We start from the raw sequence: 19398 nt of genomic DNA, 5'->3' as shown, positions 1-19398 counted from the left end.
CAACCTCACCTGTCGGCCTCCTCCAAGCGGCGGCGGCGGCTCGGAGAGCTCCGGCTGCGCTTCACATTCAAACCGCGGTGAGAGGGCGCGGCGGCGGCACGGTGACCGCATCACGCAGGGCGGTGACACCGTCAGGCCGACGAGCCAATCAGTGGGCCCGTCTGCCTTGACGCGCCGCGCGTCGAGCCAATCCGTGCCTTCCGTCTCACGTGAAGGTGGCAGCCAATGGCCGAGCTCTTCCCATAAGGCCCCGCTGCGCGCCGCACGCCGCAGTGCCCGTCAGGCGGCGCCTGAGGTGCTGCGCGGGAACGGGGCCAGCGGTAGCGTCTCTAATTGTTCATGAGGAAAGGAAGAGGAGAAGGAGGGTTTCTCTCCTCCCTCCCACATTCCAATAAGCACTGCTAAAGCCAAGCACCACTTCTTAAAACTTTATTGATTTACCACTTCATTAAAGCATGGAGTATTATAACAGTATTATACATAGTATTTTCATGTAGAAAACTTTACATAGGTTTTCATATTTTATAATTTTGCTATTCTCTCAAAAATGTGTACATCCAGAGGGCAAGGACTGCTCTTTATCGGTATTAAATGCACTTCATACGGCAGTCCTCAGAAACATAGGCATCTTAAATACGTGAAAACATACATTTTACACAAACAACATTAAAGGTGCTGAACAAACAATTTACAGATGAAAGAGAGCCGCACTTTGGACAGGAGAAGCGTAATTTTACTTCAGGCTAAAAGATACTACACTTAATTGCCAATAGCTGAAGTCGGGGCTGTTGGCTCCTCTCGGGTAGAGCTGCTCTGCACAGCTCTGCTGGCAGCTCAGGGAGCAGGGCAGGAAAGGGGAAGGAACCCCGGTGTGAGATGGCAGGCAGGGCATGGGGCTCTCCTCACAGCATCCCCCACCTGCTGCCTAGAAGGTTCTACAGTAAGTAGCAATAAATACCATGCAGTCTCTGTATTTATACCCTTGTAGGTAAAAATCTGTCTGTAGTTTGTTGCAGAACAGTATTTCAGCAGTCTAAGAACTGTGTTGGTTTTGTTTGTTTTTTATTATTACTCTGTGTATTGCAGAGATCTCTACTGGGATATACTGACACAGAATCCTGTTTCATTCATCCTTCCACTGAAGAAGCACCCCAGGCAGGTCAGGTATTATGGCAGCAGAGCCAGGACAAGGCCAGAACCAGCAATGCCTGCAGGCATTTTGGCTCAGCATTTTATGCCCTGTTAAGATGCCTGTGGGTTATGATCTTTCTGATTGTATGAAGGAGAACAAAAAGCTGATGTGAATATACAGCTGTTTCAGGTATTCCGGTATACACTCTGCATACTACTCTTATTGCTTTAGGATGTACAATCAATTCCAGAAAATCATGACAGGATTAAGGCTGTTGCAATCCCATTGCATTCCAGTCCCTCTTCTTCTCCATGCACTACAGTAAGTCTAGAACATTTCTAATGTCACATGCCTAATTTCAGCAGTTTATAAATGGTACAAATACAATAAAAGCTTGAGTAAAAGAAGAATCTCTCGGAACTAAGGCTGAAAGAAGGGACTGATTAATTCTATATGCAGAGATAGTACGTTGCACATTACAGAAAAGAAAGCCCACGATGCAACTCCAAATTTAAGATCTGAAAATTAGGAGACATCTTTCAAGACTTGAGATGTAAGGCTTTCAAAACTGTAGAAGAAGCATGCAACTTTAAAGTTTGTGTTTTGAAAGGAAATACAGGTATACATTCAATGAGGCAGTGTCACATTCAAAACCTGAAAATAATATATATATGTTTAAGAACTATCTAGGACAGGAAGGAAAAGTAATGGCTTATTCTTACAAATTTATTAAAAATTTAAATAGAATTAAAATAAATACTTCATTTTATCATAATTAAGTGACATTACCAGGGAACAAGCAAATACACTAAATGCAACATAAAGTGACATTTCAAATGCAGCAAGTTCAATATTGGCAACGCTTATTTTTCAGTCTTTTTCTTATGCTAAAATATAACCATATATTTCCTCATATTAAATATTAGCATACAGACAATCTATAGGGTGTTTAAAACTCAGCCTGGCTGTGGCTTTTCTTTGGTTAAAAATAAAAACTTGAAAGCCTTACCAATACTACTGACTGCAAAACAATTGCCAAATGATGCTTACATAGAACAAGCTGATTTACTGAAAAATGCCACATGAGCCCTTTGGAAATAGCTCACAAGAAAAAAAAAAAGTATATATACACACACCAATAACTATGAGAGTAGAATATCTCAACACTACATCAACTATGACTGCCCTATTAGGAAACTCAAAAGCAAAACAAGTCGAGTACAGTACCGTTCTATTGTTGCTGTTGTTAAATACTGTTATTTCTGAGGTTTGCTGATATAGATAGCACAGTGGGTAATCTAACACTTTTGTTTACATGTTTTAGGAAGTGGAATTTCTCCCATCCTGCCATACTTTTCCATTTTTGAAAAAAAGTCTTGAAATTAAAACTTGAAATTAAAGTTAGTTCAAAGGACATAACTCTATCGTGCAGGACTTCTCTTATAAACTGGTATTATGTGTCACAAAAAACTTAGGCATGCTGGAGAAAGGAGAATCTCCAGGGTAAGCATACAAAGTTTTAGTGTTAAATCACATTTGCTTCACATATTTTTGAAACCACATAAATGTATTGGTAATTGTTATAGTGCACGACTAATCTTAAATTTAATTTTGCTAAAGCAGTCATGGAATTCAGATTTCATAGTAGTGACATTTGTTCTCAACTATTAATTATTTGCACAAACAAAAAAAAAAAAAGAAGTTGAAAGTATGCAGTGAAAGAAAAGGAAAATTTTATAGGTATTAAGAATAAGACTTCCTAAACAGACCATTACCACTAAATACGCTAAATACATTGTATTCAAGGATAAAGAGGGTGGTGGTTGTTTTTTTTTTTGAACTCTGTTTTTAACATTAATGTAGATGCTGTGTCCATGATTTGGACATGTGTCAAAGTCAATGGGAAGTTTAAAAATTACCTTTTTCTTTTTTAACGCTTGGAACTCAAGACTAAGGAGCTAAATGGAGTTGATACTACTATGTACTCCTTCCATAAAAACAAGAGATCTTGGAAGATGAAGCACTGATATTAAAAAAGTTCTTCTAAAATGATCTGCTGAACAAGAGGAAAACTCCTTCCCCCAAATATCCTACAGGCTGTCTATGTGAAAACCTATAATGCACTGCCTGGTCTAGCCATGTGCACACAAAGAAAAACCCAGAATGATCTGAGGTGGTCATCAGCCACTGCAGTATAGTTTATTATGAGCACATGCTGACATCACAAGGCTATACAACTGTATTTATTACTTCCATGGGGAATAATTTCCATTGAGGAATCCAGTTATAAGATTTGGTTGGGCTGCAAAACTGAACAATTGATAAAAGACTAGAAGAGACAAACTTGATCATAAGGATGATAAGCATGGAAACAAATAGACTTTATATCTACAGCACTAATTCTGTAAGCAATAATTTAAATAAAAATTGGTGATAGTCTCATAGTTTTATAGATAGCCAGGAATTTTTCCCCCCCTTTCCTTCCCCCCTTCCCTCCCAATTCCTCCTCAAATGCCATTGTGTTAAGAGTAACTTGCTGTTCTTTTGATATATCAGGGTCCCACTTCTTCCTCTATCCACTTCAGTCCATCTCTGGAACAGCTTTATGTAGAAGCAGAAGTAACCAATTCTACTTCGGGTTACCATGAGGGTAAATTTGTCCCAGTTGTCCGTATTTGCTCCTCTGTTACGCAGATTTTGAACACAACACCTATACGCAGGAAGAACTTCCGTAGCACAGCTCGAAGCTCAGGAATCAGGTCAAATTGCATGATTTCACACAAGTATGGATAATATGTTGAAGCATGTGCCTTAAACTATCAGGAAGGATATGAAAAAATAAAATTATTCTCTATTCCTATAGGAAAGTGCTGAGTTTTTGCACATACATGGCTACACCAACTTGTTAGAATGCAAGGTCTTACCAAATCAAAGGCCCTACTGAATGGCCAAATAGCCATCAAGCCCAGTGCCTGTTTTCCACAGCAGCCTTAGTGAATGCCTACAGTTACAGAACATCAAAGCTTGTTTTATCTTCCTTTCCTTTCCTAATAATGCTGAGTGTTAGTTTTTGAGTTTCTACGTGGACACACAGTAGGACAAGGCAAAATGGTTTTAAACTAAAAGAGGGGAGATTAGATATTAGGAAGGAGTTCTTTTACTCAGAGGGTAGCGAGGCCCTGGCACTGCTGCCAGAGAAGCCATGGGTGCCCCATCCCTAGAGCTGATCAGGACTAGGGCAGATGAGACCCTGGGCAGCGTGAGCTGTTGGTGGCAACCAGTCCACGTCAGGGGTGTTGGAACTGGATGGTATTTATGGTTCATTCCAATCCAAGGCGTTTTATGATTCTACAGAGAAAACTGAGGGGACACTTTTACTGCAAAATCTTGCAGTACTGAATCATAGAATGGCCTGGGTTGAAAAGGACCACACTGATCATCTAGTTTCAACCCCCCTGCTACGTGGAGGGTCACCAACCACCAGACCAGGCTGCCCAGAGCCACATCCAGCCTAGGTACCAAGCAATCACAGGCTTGCCATTTTATCTACATAGTTAAACTATTTTCATAACACACCACAACCACATGGACATCTCTGAATTGCTGCTGTGTGGAGAAACCAAATCACTGCTAACACCCTTTTCTTCAAACACAGATGAGTTGCAATAAAACATAAGAGACAAAGCATATGTAATTCCACATTACTTATTTTGCAATACAAGTAGCATAAAAAAAACACCAACACAAAAACCCACATTTTTAAACTACATCCATCCTTCTTAAAATTATCAAACAAGAAATGCCCACAAACTTAAGCAACTTCTAGAAGTTTCTCTGCATGAGATGTTCTAGGGAATATATACATTCACATTTTCCTCAGAAAGGCTAAGATTCCAAAGATTATTTTTTTTGCCATCACTGTCAAGGAACTAAAATTACAGTTATAGAATGATGAAATTTACCTCTGCCATTCTGTGCTGCTTTAATACACCGTAAGCACATCCTTTACTGCATGCTCACACTGCTTTATATCAAAGATCTGCAGTAATATTTCCAAAAACTGGATTTCATGGATGTAGTCCCAATTTTAAAATGTGAAGTGCTTGCCAAAAGAAAGGAAGCTTAACAATTCCTACATTCCAAGGAGGCTACACACTATATGAATAAGCAAATTAGCCATCTTGCAGTATGTATGACAAAGAATGAATTCAATGAAATCAGAGATGAAAACACTTGACTGCAAACAGACATGACTTCTAGCCTGCTCTTACCTTTTCATCACTGATTTTTAGTGTTTTTGTTAAAAGCAGCAACAGGAGATTGGTCCAAGCTTCTCTGTGGCTTTCTGAGTTCACGGTAATAAAATATGCCAGGGCTTCACTGCATACACTGAAAAGATGCCAAGTTCAAACAAACCACAAGGAAAACCCACAATAAGTTTTTGTTACATGCCCTATTAGTCCTCTCACAGTGCATCCTGGTTACAAAAGATGCATTTCCATGGGAAAGTTTTCAATCACATGCAATAATTTTATACTACACACATTTGTCTATATTTTGTTATAGTTGTTACAGATAATTGAACTGAAATAGTTTTTATGCTGTCAACAAACAACTATGGAGTGAAAAGTAGAAAACAACTATTTTCCTCATGAGCATTCTAATTAAAGCATTTTCTGTAATTAAAGTGTTTTCACCTTCAACCTGCAAACATTACTTCCCAATCCTTACATGGGGACAATTTAGGCAATGGTACCATGAAAAAAAATTCTCCCTCTCTCTCCTCAAATCTACACTGCTATATTAAAGATCTGTAGCACTTAGATCAAAGAAGGACTACTCTTGTGTCCGTACATTTTTGGTCCTTGCTGTAAACTGAATTTTGTAGACAATCTGTACAAATTACAACAGACTTTCTTAGTACTTTCTGAAGAAGGAATGCGACCTCCCCTTTCATGCACTGAAAAGATGAGCGTGTCCACAGACACTGAAAAATTGGAACACCACTGAAATGCACTGAATTAATATCAATAGTGAGTTTAAGATTTCTTCACATTTGACAGAGATTAGTACCTAGCACTATTCTGTACCAACAACTCATTCCTCAGTTAAAGGGGCTAAGTAGCTTTTTGTATTACTTAGCAATTTTATTTTTTTTAATGCTTTAAGTTCCAGGTATACAGTAACAGCTTGCACTGCATTCTGTTTAAATTTCTTATCACATTATATCTTTGTATTCTGTACCACCATTTTTGTAAAGAAAAGTGGGTCAAGCAAGAAAGCGTTTCATTTATTTCAAATGGATTGCTTTCTTATTGCTAAATTTGCTTTTAGTAAAGAGCAGACTACTATATCTTGGTATGCTCTGCATGTCTTGCTCAGCAACTTAAAAATGGAACATTTATATCCAAGGACGCACCGTGCATATTTTTCTGCACACAGAACAACCCTGAGCTAACTAACTCTGTTCTCTTACCTAAGCAGACGTTGTTGTATGGCATCCCAGGAGTCTCGGCGGTTTTCATCCACATACATTCGAAAGAGTATTCTCAAGCAACAAGCCAGGCTGCTGGTCTCTTGTTTTAAGAGATTAGGTTTTGATTTACCCTTGAACCCTAGAAATCAGAGGAAACATTCACAGTTTTAGATACCAGCCAAGAGCCAGCCAAGTACCTCTCCATTAATGAACAACAGTAGGTATCTGATTTCTTTCACAGACAGCATTTCTTCCTCCTAGACTGACTGACATCTAATTTAGTTTTATAAATGCATTTAAGTGCAGCAGTACTAAGTATGCTGCTCTATTTCAATACATACAGAAAACAGAAATTTCTCCTTGCCAATGAGTTAAGTAGAAAAAGTATGCAGTGTCAGATGAACTGCAGAAATAGTATACTTTTGCATTTCAATGGTTGAGGTCCTAAACAGAGTTCAGTGCCTTTTTTTTTAAAGCCAAACTACACAAAAGCCTCACCTGCTCTCCACAACACAGTTCTTTGTTCATAATTTGAATTAAAGGCTTTTGAAAAAGAATGAGACTCCTGCAAACAATCTAGTAACTTGAAGAGGTGATGTGAAGACATGTGTTTATACATTCCTTGGTCCTCTGTGTCAATGTGGATATCTGCATCCAGTGCATCTCGCTAAACGAAAAAAAATCAAGGGAGAGAGCAGTATCAGTAATATTTCTTTTCGTAAGAAGGACTCTGATACTTCACATATCACATACTATTAACTCTAGATTCCAGTGTGAGGTGCAAGTGAAATATCAGAGCAACACACCACAGTAGAACTGTCCTGTCAAATGCTGAAGCTGTATTCCTCTCACTAAAACATTTTCAAGAGAAGTTATAGTAAATCCCAGTTGTAAAAAACACTAAGAACAATAAAATGACTGGGGTTTTTTTGTAAGCTATTTCTGCTATGAATTTAACTACACCATCCCCAAGACACTACCTGAATGCACTTGCTCCAAACTTTCTGGCCTAGGGCTTCATTAACAAAGACAAATAAGAGCCCACCTTACACTATTCCTTAGAATCAGAATTTTCAGGAGCAAGGACCTCCTCTCCAAGGGAGGTGGTTATTTATGTCTTGATAGTTCACCTTGTTGAATTTCAACTTCCACATTACACTAATAATCTGAAGGGCAGACTACCAAGGAATACTGGAGGTAGTTAAAAAAATATATATATATATATATATATAATATATATAAAAAAAAAACTAAGAGTAAGGACACACATTCCAGATAGTATGGAGAGTCAGAAAAAGGAGAAGGCCACATACAGTACCACAGCACTTTATAAACGCTTTGAAACATTCTGTACTTTACTACTTAACAAAGTTATTTCTAAGTCTGCTGGTACCTGAGCTGCAGCCATGTGCTCAGCATCTTCCTTCTTGCTTGTGGCTGGATAGAATACTATGTTATCAATGGTCTGTATCAACTCCAACTGTACCACACACTTTATAAGGAGGCCAGCAAACAGTTTCTGGTCTAATGAAATAGAAAAACAAAAAGATGTTTCAGAAGCAACTTGTAACAATTAATGTACAACAGATTAGCAAAGTACTACATTACTATTTTCATTACATTAGTATTACATTACTATTTTCATATTTGGTCATGCTGTGAATTATCTTATAAAAGAAAATCTAGAAGGAATAAATGCAAGTTGGAAAGACAAGCTAAGTTTTTCAAATTAATTATCAAGTGCCCTAAAACTGCCTCTAAATGACTACAGAAGAAAAATGACTGTAAAAGTTCGTTTAATAAATTTGGATGTTTTCCTTACTTGTATAAGGACCACCTTTCCAGCTTTCATCTGTTGGATTTGAAAGTTGACTTTGTCCTCTTTCTGAAGCGTTTTTATCCACGCTGCTTAATGACTGACGATCTAGGTCCAAATCCTAGAATAGAATTTAGAACCATCCTTACAATTCGAAGTGCTATCTACCAACCAGCCATCAGAATTTTCGACTCAAAGAATGCCTGCACCCATTCCTTTTCAGTTACTTGATAGCTACGCCAAGGACAAACTGACGTCAATTCCAGTACTTGTTGTTAAGTACATCTACTACTATAAAATATTTCAGAAGCTAATCCAACACAGCCTCTTCAGCTTAGTTTGTTGCACTGAATTAACTCTTACCAAGTGCTTTTCAGCTGAATCTTCCTCCATTCCCGCTGGCCTCCACGTAAGCAAGCTTCACATCAAAATAAAAAACAAAAACAGTAAATATTGTTGCTCTGAAACAGAGCATTAATGTGAGAAGTATACCTTATGAACTTACACATGAGGAATGGTAGTTTTGAAGATTTCTAGCATACAATTGCACGTCTGGCCCCAGACTTCTGGGCTGAATTTCTGTCCATTTAGTATTACCAGATTTTCCAGGCAGTTTGTACCTGATCGAGCCAACTGCTCATTTTCTGTGGAAAATATGTTTCATATTTATTAGCTTTAACAATATCAGTGAAACATTACGCACTTTCTATTATTGCTCCATTAAATGTTTTTTTTGAGAGGCATGTTAATTGAGCTCAAAGCATATGTATAAACTATATTACAGTAACATCATGCTGGGGACCATACTGAATAGAAAACAGTGCTTAAAAATACACTTTGAGATTTCATTTCCCTGAAATCCAAATAGGGAAGACAAAGGACAAGAAGGAAGCAGAAAAAGTGCATACAGTGGAACAAATGAAGGACAGCACAAATTTGAAATTTGAAGACTTCACCCATAATCCATGCTAGCAATATAGAAAATTTCAGGCTTAGAGACTGAACCTAAATGAAAAAATGCCTGGAAAGACATACCTAGAAACACTAGGTGATCAAGAGACAGAAGGTGGGAAAAATGATTTAAAAGTCAGACTGCATTCATTTACAGATATGTATATATAAGATATTTAATCCACACAGAAAGGCTGTTGGCAAAAGATTAGCACAGCATTGTTAAAAACATTTGCTCTGTCCCAGTAGCACCATAAACACATTAACAGAAGAGCTGCCTAACTGATTAAACAGAATGAGACGCTGGAATACCTAAGATTCTGCAGACATTTATTACATCACACATTTTGATGATGGTAGTTATTACTCTTCAAAAATTCAACTAGCTTTCCCCTTAAGCAATGAGTATTTAGAAATAAGTTCATCAAAAGATGCAAGTGAACTAGTTACCTTGTTTCACACACCAGTGTAGCTGTGCAAGTATGTCAGGAAGAAGGATCTCATTTAAAGCTTCATAAAATTGCGTGAATACATCACAGATTGCATAAAGTGCATGGTTGCATGTAGTGGTCATCCATTCAGATTTCTGCAAGAGAAAAAAACATTTATTTCTATGTGGGCTCCTCTGGCATAACAGCATTTGGCTCATGAATGGCCATTCAAAAGAGGAGGTGGCCTATGAGAAGAACTGAATTCAGATAAAACTGGAAGACCCCAATACCTGCTACTGAAGATACCTTGCCAGAAGGTACTTAGTTGGTCATGTGATTACTGTTCTGAACAGTGTGTGGTATTACAAAGCAAGAATACTTTCCTTACTTTCCTTGGGAATAGTTAGGGAGAATAGTCAGTTAGGGAGAACAGAAAGGATATTGTGGCAAGTTTCTACGTGGAAGCTATCAAGCACTGGTCATCTCGTACGTGCAACAGAACATAATACAACAAATTATCACTACAAACAAAAGTTTGTAAGAGCATGGGCTGGAATACACTGACAACAAATAACACAAGCTGTCACCTGGATCGTTCAAGTTCTTGATGAAAAAAGGAGAGTAAAGTTTGCTTGTTTTTTTTTTTTCTTTGTTTTACCTCTGTTTGTTGTTCAGGAAGTTTCATATTATCAAAAATCCGAAATACTATTCTGAACAGATCTTGCCACCAATGCTTTTCAAAGGTATGGCCGTAACTCTTCATTATTTCAAACATCACTGTTAAACCTCTAAAACAAACAAAGATTGTGTTAAAATATGTACCCATGATCTCCCTAACTGAATGCAAACAAAAACCAGAAAAGCCTTGTTACCTTGTTCGAACATCTAATTTGCAACGATTTATGATACAAGAAAGCTCAAATAAAATGGGGAACCATCCTCTGACCCATACTCTGTCCCCAGGAGCAACATTCATGTCATCACTCGTGTATTCTCTTAATACCTTGGAGATGGGCAGGAAAAAAAAAGATTAAAAAAATCCTCAGAAGTCTTTAAGATAAATTATATACCACTAATGGTACACAGACTTGAAAAATTAGCTTAGTTTCCACTGTAACAATCAACGCTTGTCAAATATAGATCTGAGACACATCAATCTCTGAAAGTACCTGGAAAATATATACAGAAAATAAATATTTCAATGGTAATAGCTTCCATTTTAAACCAAAAGACACCTTTAACATGTTAACTAATCCTAGTTCTTTACTTACATAACACCAAAACATTTCCTAATTCTGAATACACTTTTAATACAAACTCTTGCTGTTGGGAGACTGAAGTTTGAGTCTGAAAGTTCTTACTTGCAAGAAGAACCTCAATTAAGATAATAAGAAGATAGTAAGAATGTACAATGTTTAAAAAAAAATAAAATACCTGTGGTCTTTCTGAAACATATTTTGCACAATACCGAATAAGTCTAATTGCTTCCATGCTGGTGTCCGGAAATGCAACATTACAAGCAAACTCAGAGAGACATTTTACTGCATCTTGGAATGAATCAATTGCTGCAGGAAAGTGCTGTTGGAAAATATTTGCTGTGAAGAACAAACAAAAACATTTCTTAAAATTTACTGACAGAGAAATGCATAGATGAACTGACATTGGTCTACTGAAGTCAGACCTGGTATATTGCTACCGAAACAATAGACACGAGAGGACTAGATTTGCTGGATTAAACACAATTTCTTCCCTTCTACTCTTCCTTGTGCTATCCTCCCATCCCTAAAAAATCTACCAGGATCAGAATCTATCCATGTTCTCAGGTTGGTTAACTACTGATTTATAATCTAGGATTCTTTCATGGTTTCTTCTGTAGCTCACTTTCCTTCCACAACATATGCCACCCAATGCCAACACTATAAAAATAATAGGAGTAAAGCTTGATGCATCTTAACTAAGCCTTTAATTATTCAGATTCTGTAGCAATAGAGGATAGAGCAGTTAGATTTCAGGTTAAGGGACAGACTAAAAACAAACCCAAGCCAGTAAATATAAGCTTTAGAACAGACTACAACTCTCAAGATCTATGCAATTCAAATTGGACTTGATCTGCATAGATACCTTTCAACTGAACTACTCTGATTCAAATTAGCAAAAGTTTCCTTACTAGTTGCATTTATTAACACCGTCCACAACTCTTTTCCCCCACGCTATTTAATGGGAATACAGCAGGTTCAGGACACTTAAAGGTGCCATCAGTATTTAAATATATGAGTTGGTTGTCTTCCTGTGAAAGTAGCTGTAGTATATTGTTCAAATATACTTCTAGAGTAGACAGTCTGTATGAACTACACCTCACAAGTAATAACATACCAGTATCATAAACACGATATACCATATGATAGTGAAACAGCATGGAGTTCACAAAATCTATTAATCCAGTTTCCTTAATCTGCATCAGTTTACTGATAGACAATAGAGAAATACTGAATTTACTCCCAATCTGAAGAGTTCTGCAGCAGGGGATCTGTATGCATTTTTTCCCATTCATAGGAATTCAGAGACTTAACAGCTAAGACTTAGCTGCAGAGCTTAAATGGTTTAATTGTAAGATCTTGCATTTATTTACTTGTGTATACAAATCTCATGTGCAGATGGGCCTTTTATACTAGAGTCACAGAAGCTAAGCTAGAAGTTGGTACTTGTGTCTGTCAAGTATTACTTACTAACTATATGTGCTGTAGTCTGAAAGGCCAGCTCCACAATATTCCCATCATGGTCTGATGCTGCTTGGTGAAAAACAGCAAAGATATTTTTCCAGCCTGAGCGAATATTACCAGCTTGAGAGTTCACCATCTGAGCAATACAGCGTATTACCATGTCCCGAATAGTTGGAGATCTTATGAAAATAAAACAGAAAATAAAATATTACATCAACAGCCCCTTTCAGATGCAAGACAATTAAGTCCACAGAAAGAAACATCTTTAAAAAGGACTAAAGTAAGCTAACATCAGTCGTCACACCTGTTTTTCTTCATAATATGCTCAAAAGGCCTTAAGAAGTCTTTCTGGAAGCGGAAGTTGGCCAACTCTCCTTTCTCAAGAAATTTCATGGACAGCTGCCTTAATGAGTCTACTGCAAAGATGGCAACATCTTCATTAGGGTTACAGCCAACCTAGAAGAAACACGTTTTCAAACACTTACCAGCTTACTTATTACTTATATAAGTAACATATCCATCATACTAGTTTCAGATCGGTTCACTGAAAATCTCAAGCACGCTGTAGTTTCCAGACATTCAGAAAACAGGAGGGCTGTCTGTCTCAGTCATGAGAAATCTCAACAGCCCCATAGATTTTGTATGCAGAAAGTGCAGAAGAATAATCAGCTAGATACTCAAAAACAAAACAAAACAAAGTAGGTTAGAAAGGAATGCAGCCCAAGCTTCCAACAAAGCTAACTTTGTTGTTTCAGGATCATCTGCATATGTTGTAGAGGAAAGCTAATTTGGTATTTGACCAGGAGGATAATACAATGGCACAAAGGAAGAAGTATAAATACGTAGTCATATAACGAAGTGATCCTTCGTTATAAAAAGATCCTTTCCATAAATATTTCCATTTTTGTCTCCACTCTTCACATTTTGAAATAGATGTTTCACTTAGCGTAAGGAAGTGTTTGTATAAGTAAATGTTGTTAGGATTGCTACATATAAACTGCTGAGAAGTTAGCACACTATTTCTTTGAAGTCAAAACCTACACCATTCAGAAGCATAAAAAGAAAAAGCAGATGAAAAGTCCTTCCACTGTCATGGTTTTATGTTTTTTGGTTTTCAGTATTCCACATCATAACACTGACATACGTTATGTAATCTGGTTTTAAAAAATACCTTGTTGAAGTGATCTCCAATCACTTGCCAAATCCTTGACCACTGCAGCCTGATGCGATTCATGTTGTAATAGGATATCTCCACTATCTTCTGCAGACTGAACATGCGTGGATGGTGTGGGGAAGCCAGCTCATCCATAGAGACAGCACACAGCCATCGGACGAAGTCAACTGAACATGACAACACACTACTGTAAATTCAGGATGTTACATGACAAGAATTCCTGTATTGCTCCATGTGGTCTGCATACATACCTATTGCATTTCCATCCAGCCTAGTTGATCCTGTAAATATCCTACAGAAGAAATAAATTTTGCAGTTTTAGCTGCACATCCCCAAGAACGAATCAAATCTTAGAGCTGTAAGCAATTGTCAGCAGCATCCTCTAAGTACTTTACAACGGCACATTTTGCAGGATGCTAACCACCTGCTCAGGCTTTATGTAATTTATGAATACTCTAAGTTGTGGCCATCAGTACAAATAGCAGAAAGAAAAGAAAGACTACAGATCCACCATGGTCCTTTCCTCCCCTTAGTTCTTCAGACTCTTGAGAGAAGTTCAGATTGCTGATTATGAGGCATACAGATTACTGCTAAGTGCAAACTGTTCCTGAATTTATGACATGGTACATGCATATCTATGTAACAGTAAGTATTAAAAGCTTGAATATACGATTCTACTGACTTGTCAAGCAGCTTCAGTAATTATAAGAAAATGCCCTTTTCAACTCTACTTCTAATACAAGCATCTCTCTCATACAATACTTAAAAAGACAAACTAAAAAGATGATAGTTTGGATAAGAATACAGTGACTAACAAATAAAAAGCTGCAAAAGAGCAACTAAATGCTGCAATACTGAAGCTCACACGACCAAATAAAATTGCATGACTTGACAGAGCATGGGCATTTTTTCTTTTCAGATACCAGCCCACCTCAAGCTAACTCAAAATGGGGTTGAGGAAAAGGCCCACATACACAGATCGCATACACACAGATTAGAAACAGAAGAACACAAAACAAAGATCCCTAAATCACTTATTTACTCCAAGGAAAGGCATCAAAAACACACACACACGGTGCTATTCTCCAAATCCACTGCACTAGTTTACATTAGTTATTTAATGCTTTCTTTTGGTGAATACTGCGTGCCTGAAGCATTATACTTAGTGGCTCCAAAGACAGCATCTAAACATCGCCTTTCTCTTGAGAGAAAGAGGCTTCAGGAACAGAAATCCCTGTCAGAGCCTGCGAATAAAGCAAGGTCAATAGCTCCAAGTCACGTTTTCCACAGAATAAATTTTAAGTACCTGTCTACTGCTACCACTACACTCTGGGAACTGGTCTCTCCCACTGACTCTTGAATGCTCGCCATATGCCGCTTATCAGCACCACTTCCAACAAGATTACCTGCAACAAAAGCCATAAAAACAAACAGTGTTGAAATAACATTTTTAGAGCTTTTACAAGTAAACAAAGAAAACCAACTGTAATGTATTTGGAGCAGATGGTGCCCTTGCGTGATCTGTGCCAGATTAGAACAAATTAAACATGCAGTTAGAGGTGTTCTTTTTACTGAGGGATAGCACTTTGGTCATTATGTTAATTTACTGAAGATGTAATACTGTTAATATGATTGGAACAGATAAAACATTTGAAAATATTAACTCAATCTGATACAAGCAGCTAAGACTAGGCACAGTTCTGCTATATTCAGCATCATCACAGAATTATAGTATCATTAAGGTTGGAAAAGATCAACCTAAGATGATCTAGCCCAATCATCCACCATCCAATCATCATGGACAGCATGAGCTCCCAAGTACTTTGGAATTTAAGTGTCACCTTGACAGTTTTCCAAAGATTAAGACAGCCTGCTTTCTCCTCTAATTTCCAGCTTTTTGTTCCACATACTACTGGAACAATAGGAACCAAAACAGCAAGCTCAAGATGCAGAGATGAGGAATTTCTTTGGAAAAAAAATTTATCATTGAAACAATAAAGAGAAACTGTTTGTGTTTTAATTGTAAACAGAGCATAGAGAGGAAGAACTGATAACACTGGTAAGAAAACTGTGAAACACCTCTGAAAACATCACATCCCAACAAATCAATCTGGAGGCATTCTGTTGAATACCCTTACACACTATTAAAGTTATTGAAGTGTGAACATATTCGATAATTACTAAAATATCTTGGAAGGTTATGATGGATTTTTTTTAAGTTCCATTAATCCACTAGAAACAAATGAACAGATATGTTTTGTTATCTTAGAACACTGAGCTCTTAGCCATCACACTTCAATTAAATACGCATTCTGTGAAGCTCAAGATTATTAATCTTACCTAATCCGAGGCCCATAAACTCTTCCCCTCCAGATGCATAGCCTTTAATGATTCCTTCCCTTTCACGTCCAGCACCAGATAAATACCGAGTTTTTACTCCAGTTCCTATAAGTTGTGCTAGCTCCAGCTGGCTAATACATTTCAGGATCTGAAAACAAAGATATTCTAAAACACAGTTTCTGGATACCATTGCATATTTATTCCTAGTACTGCCCAGGTTATCTAACCTTTAAAACAACTTTGATAACAACAACATTACTAAAGCAACTGTAAATCAAACTTTGTTGTGTGACTCATTCAAGATCACCAGCTGCCATAAATCATTCCAACACTTGAGGAAAAAAAAATATATATAGTGCCAAGAAATCTAATTTAGATCTCTAACTACCAGAAGTGACCTTTTTACTACACAGTCTCACAGCATCAGCTTTCAAAACTCGAATTGCATAATTGCATTATAGCAGCTGCCATTTAATAATGACAGCGCAGGTAGTGAAAAATGCCAAAACTGCCATGCTGTAAAGCATGAACAGGCCTTTCCTGATTCCCTTACACTGCAACAGCCCTTGGGTTGGCACAAGCATTTGAGGGTTGTGCTTTAAACCAGTCCACGTAACTCATCAGCTAGAGCCCCTTTTGGTTCATATTATCACGCAGTCAAAGTCTAGCACCAGAGAATATAACACAGCAGGAACATTCCCATTTAGCAGCATCACTGATTTAGAAGTGATTGAAGAGTTCTTGAAAAATATGCTTTAGGAAAATAAGTGTGATTCTTATACATTATCCTCACCTTTCCCTCACTCAATTATTGTGCACCAACTCCTTCATGCAATTGTGGTGTAAAAGTTGCTGAACACTACAAAGAAAAGTCTGGAACTGTGAGCTGGACTATTTTTGATTACAAGAACAAGAAAGCAGTGGTTTCTGTGTAGAATCCCATGAATTGCATTGAAATGCAAATTCAGCATAGTTTTAATTCCTTATCAAAAGAAACTACAAACACTACAATGCTAATCACACTGTGCCTATAGAGTCTGCCAAAAAAAATAGACTTTTTTTTAATACTAACAAAGTCATGCACTCGTATCCATCTTTGAAGGAGAGCTGAAACACTTCTTGGGAGCTAGATGTGGTTAATTAAAGACTAGAAATAGTAAGTGAACTAGAAGAACAAAGTCCTGCAGATTTTCAAAGAACAATGCAGTTGCATGAAAAACTATTCAAGTTGTTACCTCATGCCAAGAGTTCCCAAGATAGTTGCCATCTGTGTGAGCGACTGTAATAAGTGTCTTAATAGTATCTATGTTCTTCTGTTTCATTTCTGTAATACTGGAACTGGCAGTCAACAAGGAAAACCGAGCAAGGGCCTGTACATAAGCATCTCGTTCAAGCTACAAGACAGAGAAACATGACATTGCAATAAAGTCTCTGAAAAGCTAGAGAAGGCTACTTAGCCAGCATGCCTATGCTACTTTACTGCATAATTGTCAGTTATACTAGAGCATTTTCCAGGGCAAGAAGAGTAGCAGGCAAACTAGCTAGTGCTCTTAATAGGACTCAGCAATAAAAGACAAGAATTATTGAGAAAAGTCTCACACAAACCTGCATTCCAAAGATGCAGGCTATTCGAATTGCACATCGTATGCCTTCCAAACAAAGGGATGCAACTTCTGTGTCATCACAGTTCTGCAAACCAACACTGTAAGCTGCTAACAATGGAGTCCAAACAAGCTAAAGAAAGGAAGAAATTAAGTTTACAAATCCATTAAGATTTTAGCCTAAAACATTATGCAATAGAGACTAAATATATCAAAAAAATGTCCACCTGTTGCATTATCCAACTCTTCAGTCATTTTCCCCCATTTTTTTCCATGCTTGAAACTCTTAACAACGAAGATATAACAAGAATTTCACAGACACTCACTTTGAACATGGGCCTGACATGATCCAGATGAGTGGCACTAGTAAAAGGAGCCTTTGCATGGCTTACTGCCTCCATGAGAGCTTTAGCAGTTTTAGCCATTTGTTCCATCTCCAAGTTGTACAAAAGCCTCCGCTGCTTCTCATTAGCTACACCTAATGGGAACACCACAGATGCATTGTTGGTTTGTTTTTCCCCACATAGGAGAAGAATCTGTATCTTCATATTGACAAACATTAAGTGAAGGTACTGACAATGAAATCTAAAGATAATCTTCCAGAACCGTTACACTTTAGGAGGCTTCCATAGGTTGCAAGTAAGGAACTCCAGCACCAAAACCCACACATCAATCTAAGAGTTTATTCTACACAATATATCTAGATTCTGCCTTTTATTACATACCAAGAACAAGTCAGACAGGTATAGTCTATTAATTTACTCTGCTTATAATAATGAATGGAAAATGCTTCACTGTTTTAGACTCTCGTCCTCCATACAAAACAAGTCTTTCACCATTTAAAAATAAGTTACTAACTTAGTGTAAGAATGAAGAAACACAAAAGATCTTTTTGTTTCTGTTCTGAACTAGGAAACTTGCAAATTTGGAAAATATCAAAGAAAGAACTATGCCGAAGATTCAGAATTAAATGAATGACCACTGTGTATGAGGAGAGTACAGCTGGGGACACTGGTTTCTGCAGTAGACTATACACAAATCTTTGCTTGCTGTGGATGAGATAAAGCAACTGCAGAATATGACATACTCTTCAGCATCTCTTTTCTCAAAGATCTCACAAGGACAGTGACATTTATTACCTATGAACTGTGACATGCTACTGAGAAAGAAAAAAAAAATAAAGGCAAGAAGCTAATGAACAAAATAACAGCAAACATCAATTATTTATCATTTCCCCCACTTTCATTAAAAAAATAATCTAGTTTCTAGTGCTTTTCTGCAGTGGTCCTGGATACACTTATACAGCCATGTTTCCATCACAGAAATAGCTGCATTAAGTAACAACTGTAAGCCAGTTTCATTCCAGGTATCTATATTAGTATCTAAATGTAATTTATGTATTGCACAAAGATGTTTTCAAAAGCGACCTGAACTCCACTATGCCATCCTGAAAGTTATGCAATAGTTCAGAACATGTGGTCTTTCCAGTTTCTAGATCCTTCTTACTTGGTTTACTACACTTGGTTGCAATTGCATATTCTTTTGTCTCCTTCATGGCAATTTTCTTTCCTTCTATTTCTTCATAGATCGTGGATAAATACTCTACTGGCAGGTCTTTACTGTCATTGATTCCTCGATTCATTTTAATGTATTGTTCCTTTGTCATTTTATTCTTTACCTGTAGAAAAGAATCAGGATATCAGGTACTGAATGTAAGTTCCATGGAAATCTGAGTTTCTACGAGTCCTTTTTTTTTT

At 37.4% G+C, this 19398-nt stretch overlaps 2 protein-coding genes across 2 annotated transcripts in view; both read right to left on the bottom strand.

Moving 5' to 3' along the window:
• Positions 1-414: 414 nt before the first annotated feature.
• ARFGEF2 (ADP ribosylation factor guanine nucleotide exchange factor 2) lies at positions 415-19346 on the bottom strand. The gene is made up of 22 exons (XM_010722454.3): positions 19148-19346; positions 17968-18119; positions 17646-17774; positions 17276-17434; positions 16041-16188; positions 15007-15106; positions 13952-13992; positions 13698-13867; positions 12831-12982; positions 12533-12705; positions 11241-11401; positions 10679-10809; positions 10465-10594; positions 9826-9961; positions 8930-9068; positions 8788-8842; positions 8431-8545; positions 8002-8132; positions 7107-7275; positions 6609-6747; positions 5404-5521; positions 415-3948 (listed from the first exon to the last, which is right to left on the bottom strand). Exons 1-22 carry the CDS (start codon positions 19305-19307, stop codon positions 3772-3774), a joined length of 2985 nt encoding a protein of 994 aa, XP_010720756.1. The 5' UTR covers positions 19308-19346; the 3' UTR covers positions 415-3771.
• LOC100542094 (exportin-2) overlaps positions 19316-19398 on the bottom strand; it is a 13246-nt gene continuing 13163 nt past the window's right edge. Inside the window, exon 15 of the mRNA XM_019622092.2 lies at positions 19316-19319. Within this exon, the coding sequence (XP_019477637.1) occupies positions 19316-19319 (4 nt within the window). The remainder of the gene's footprint in view (positions 19320-19398) is intronic.

The sequence above is a fragment of the Meleagris gallopavo genome, chromosome 22 (assembly GCF_000146605.3).
Source record: "Meleagris gallopavo isolate NT-WF06-2002-E0010 breed Aviagen turkey brand Nicholas breeding stock chromosome 22, Turkey_5.1, whole genome shotgun sequence".
Taxonomy (NCBI): Eukaryota; Metazoa; Chordata; class Aves; order Galliformes; family Phasianidae; genus Meleagris; species Meleagris gallopavo.
The sequence above is the reverse complement of the archived record's forward strand: the minus strand, read 5'-3'. Positions and strand labels throughout refer to the sequence as shown.

Bases quoted from the DNA above. Each gene is read 5' to 3' on its own strand.
- ARFGEF2 (XM_010722454.3), bottom strand. From the start codon at position 19,307: ATGACAAAGGAACAATACATTAAAATGAATCGAGGAATCAATGACAGT. The intron at 10,595-10,678 runs GTAACAAGGCTT...TGTTTGTTTTAG, and splicing joins AAATTAGATGTTCGAACAAG to AGGTTTAACAGTGATGTTTG. The intron at 5,522-6,608 runs GTAAGAGAACAG...GCATCTTTTCAG, and splicing joins ATACAACAACGTCTGCTTAG to TGTATGCAGTGAAGCCCTGG.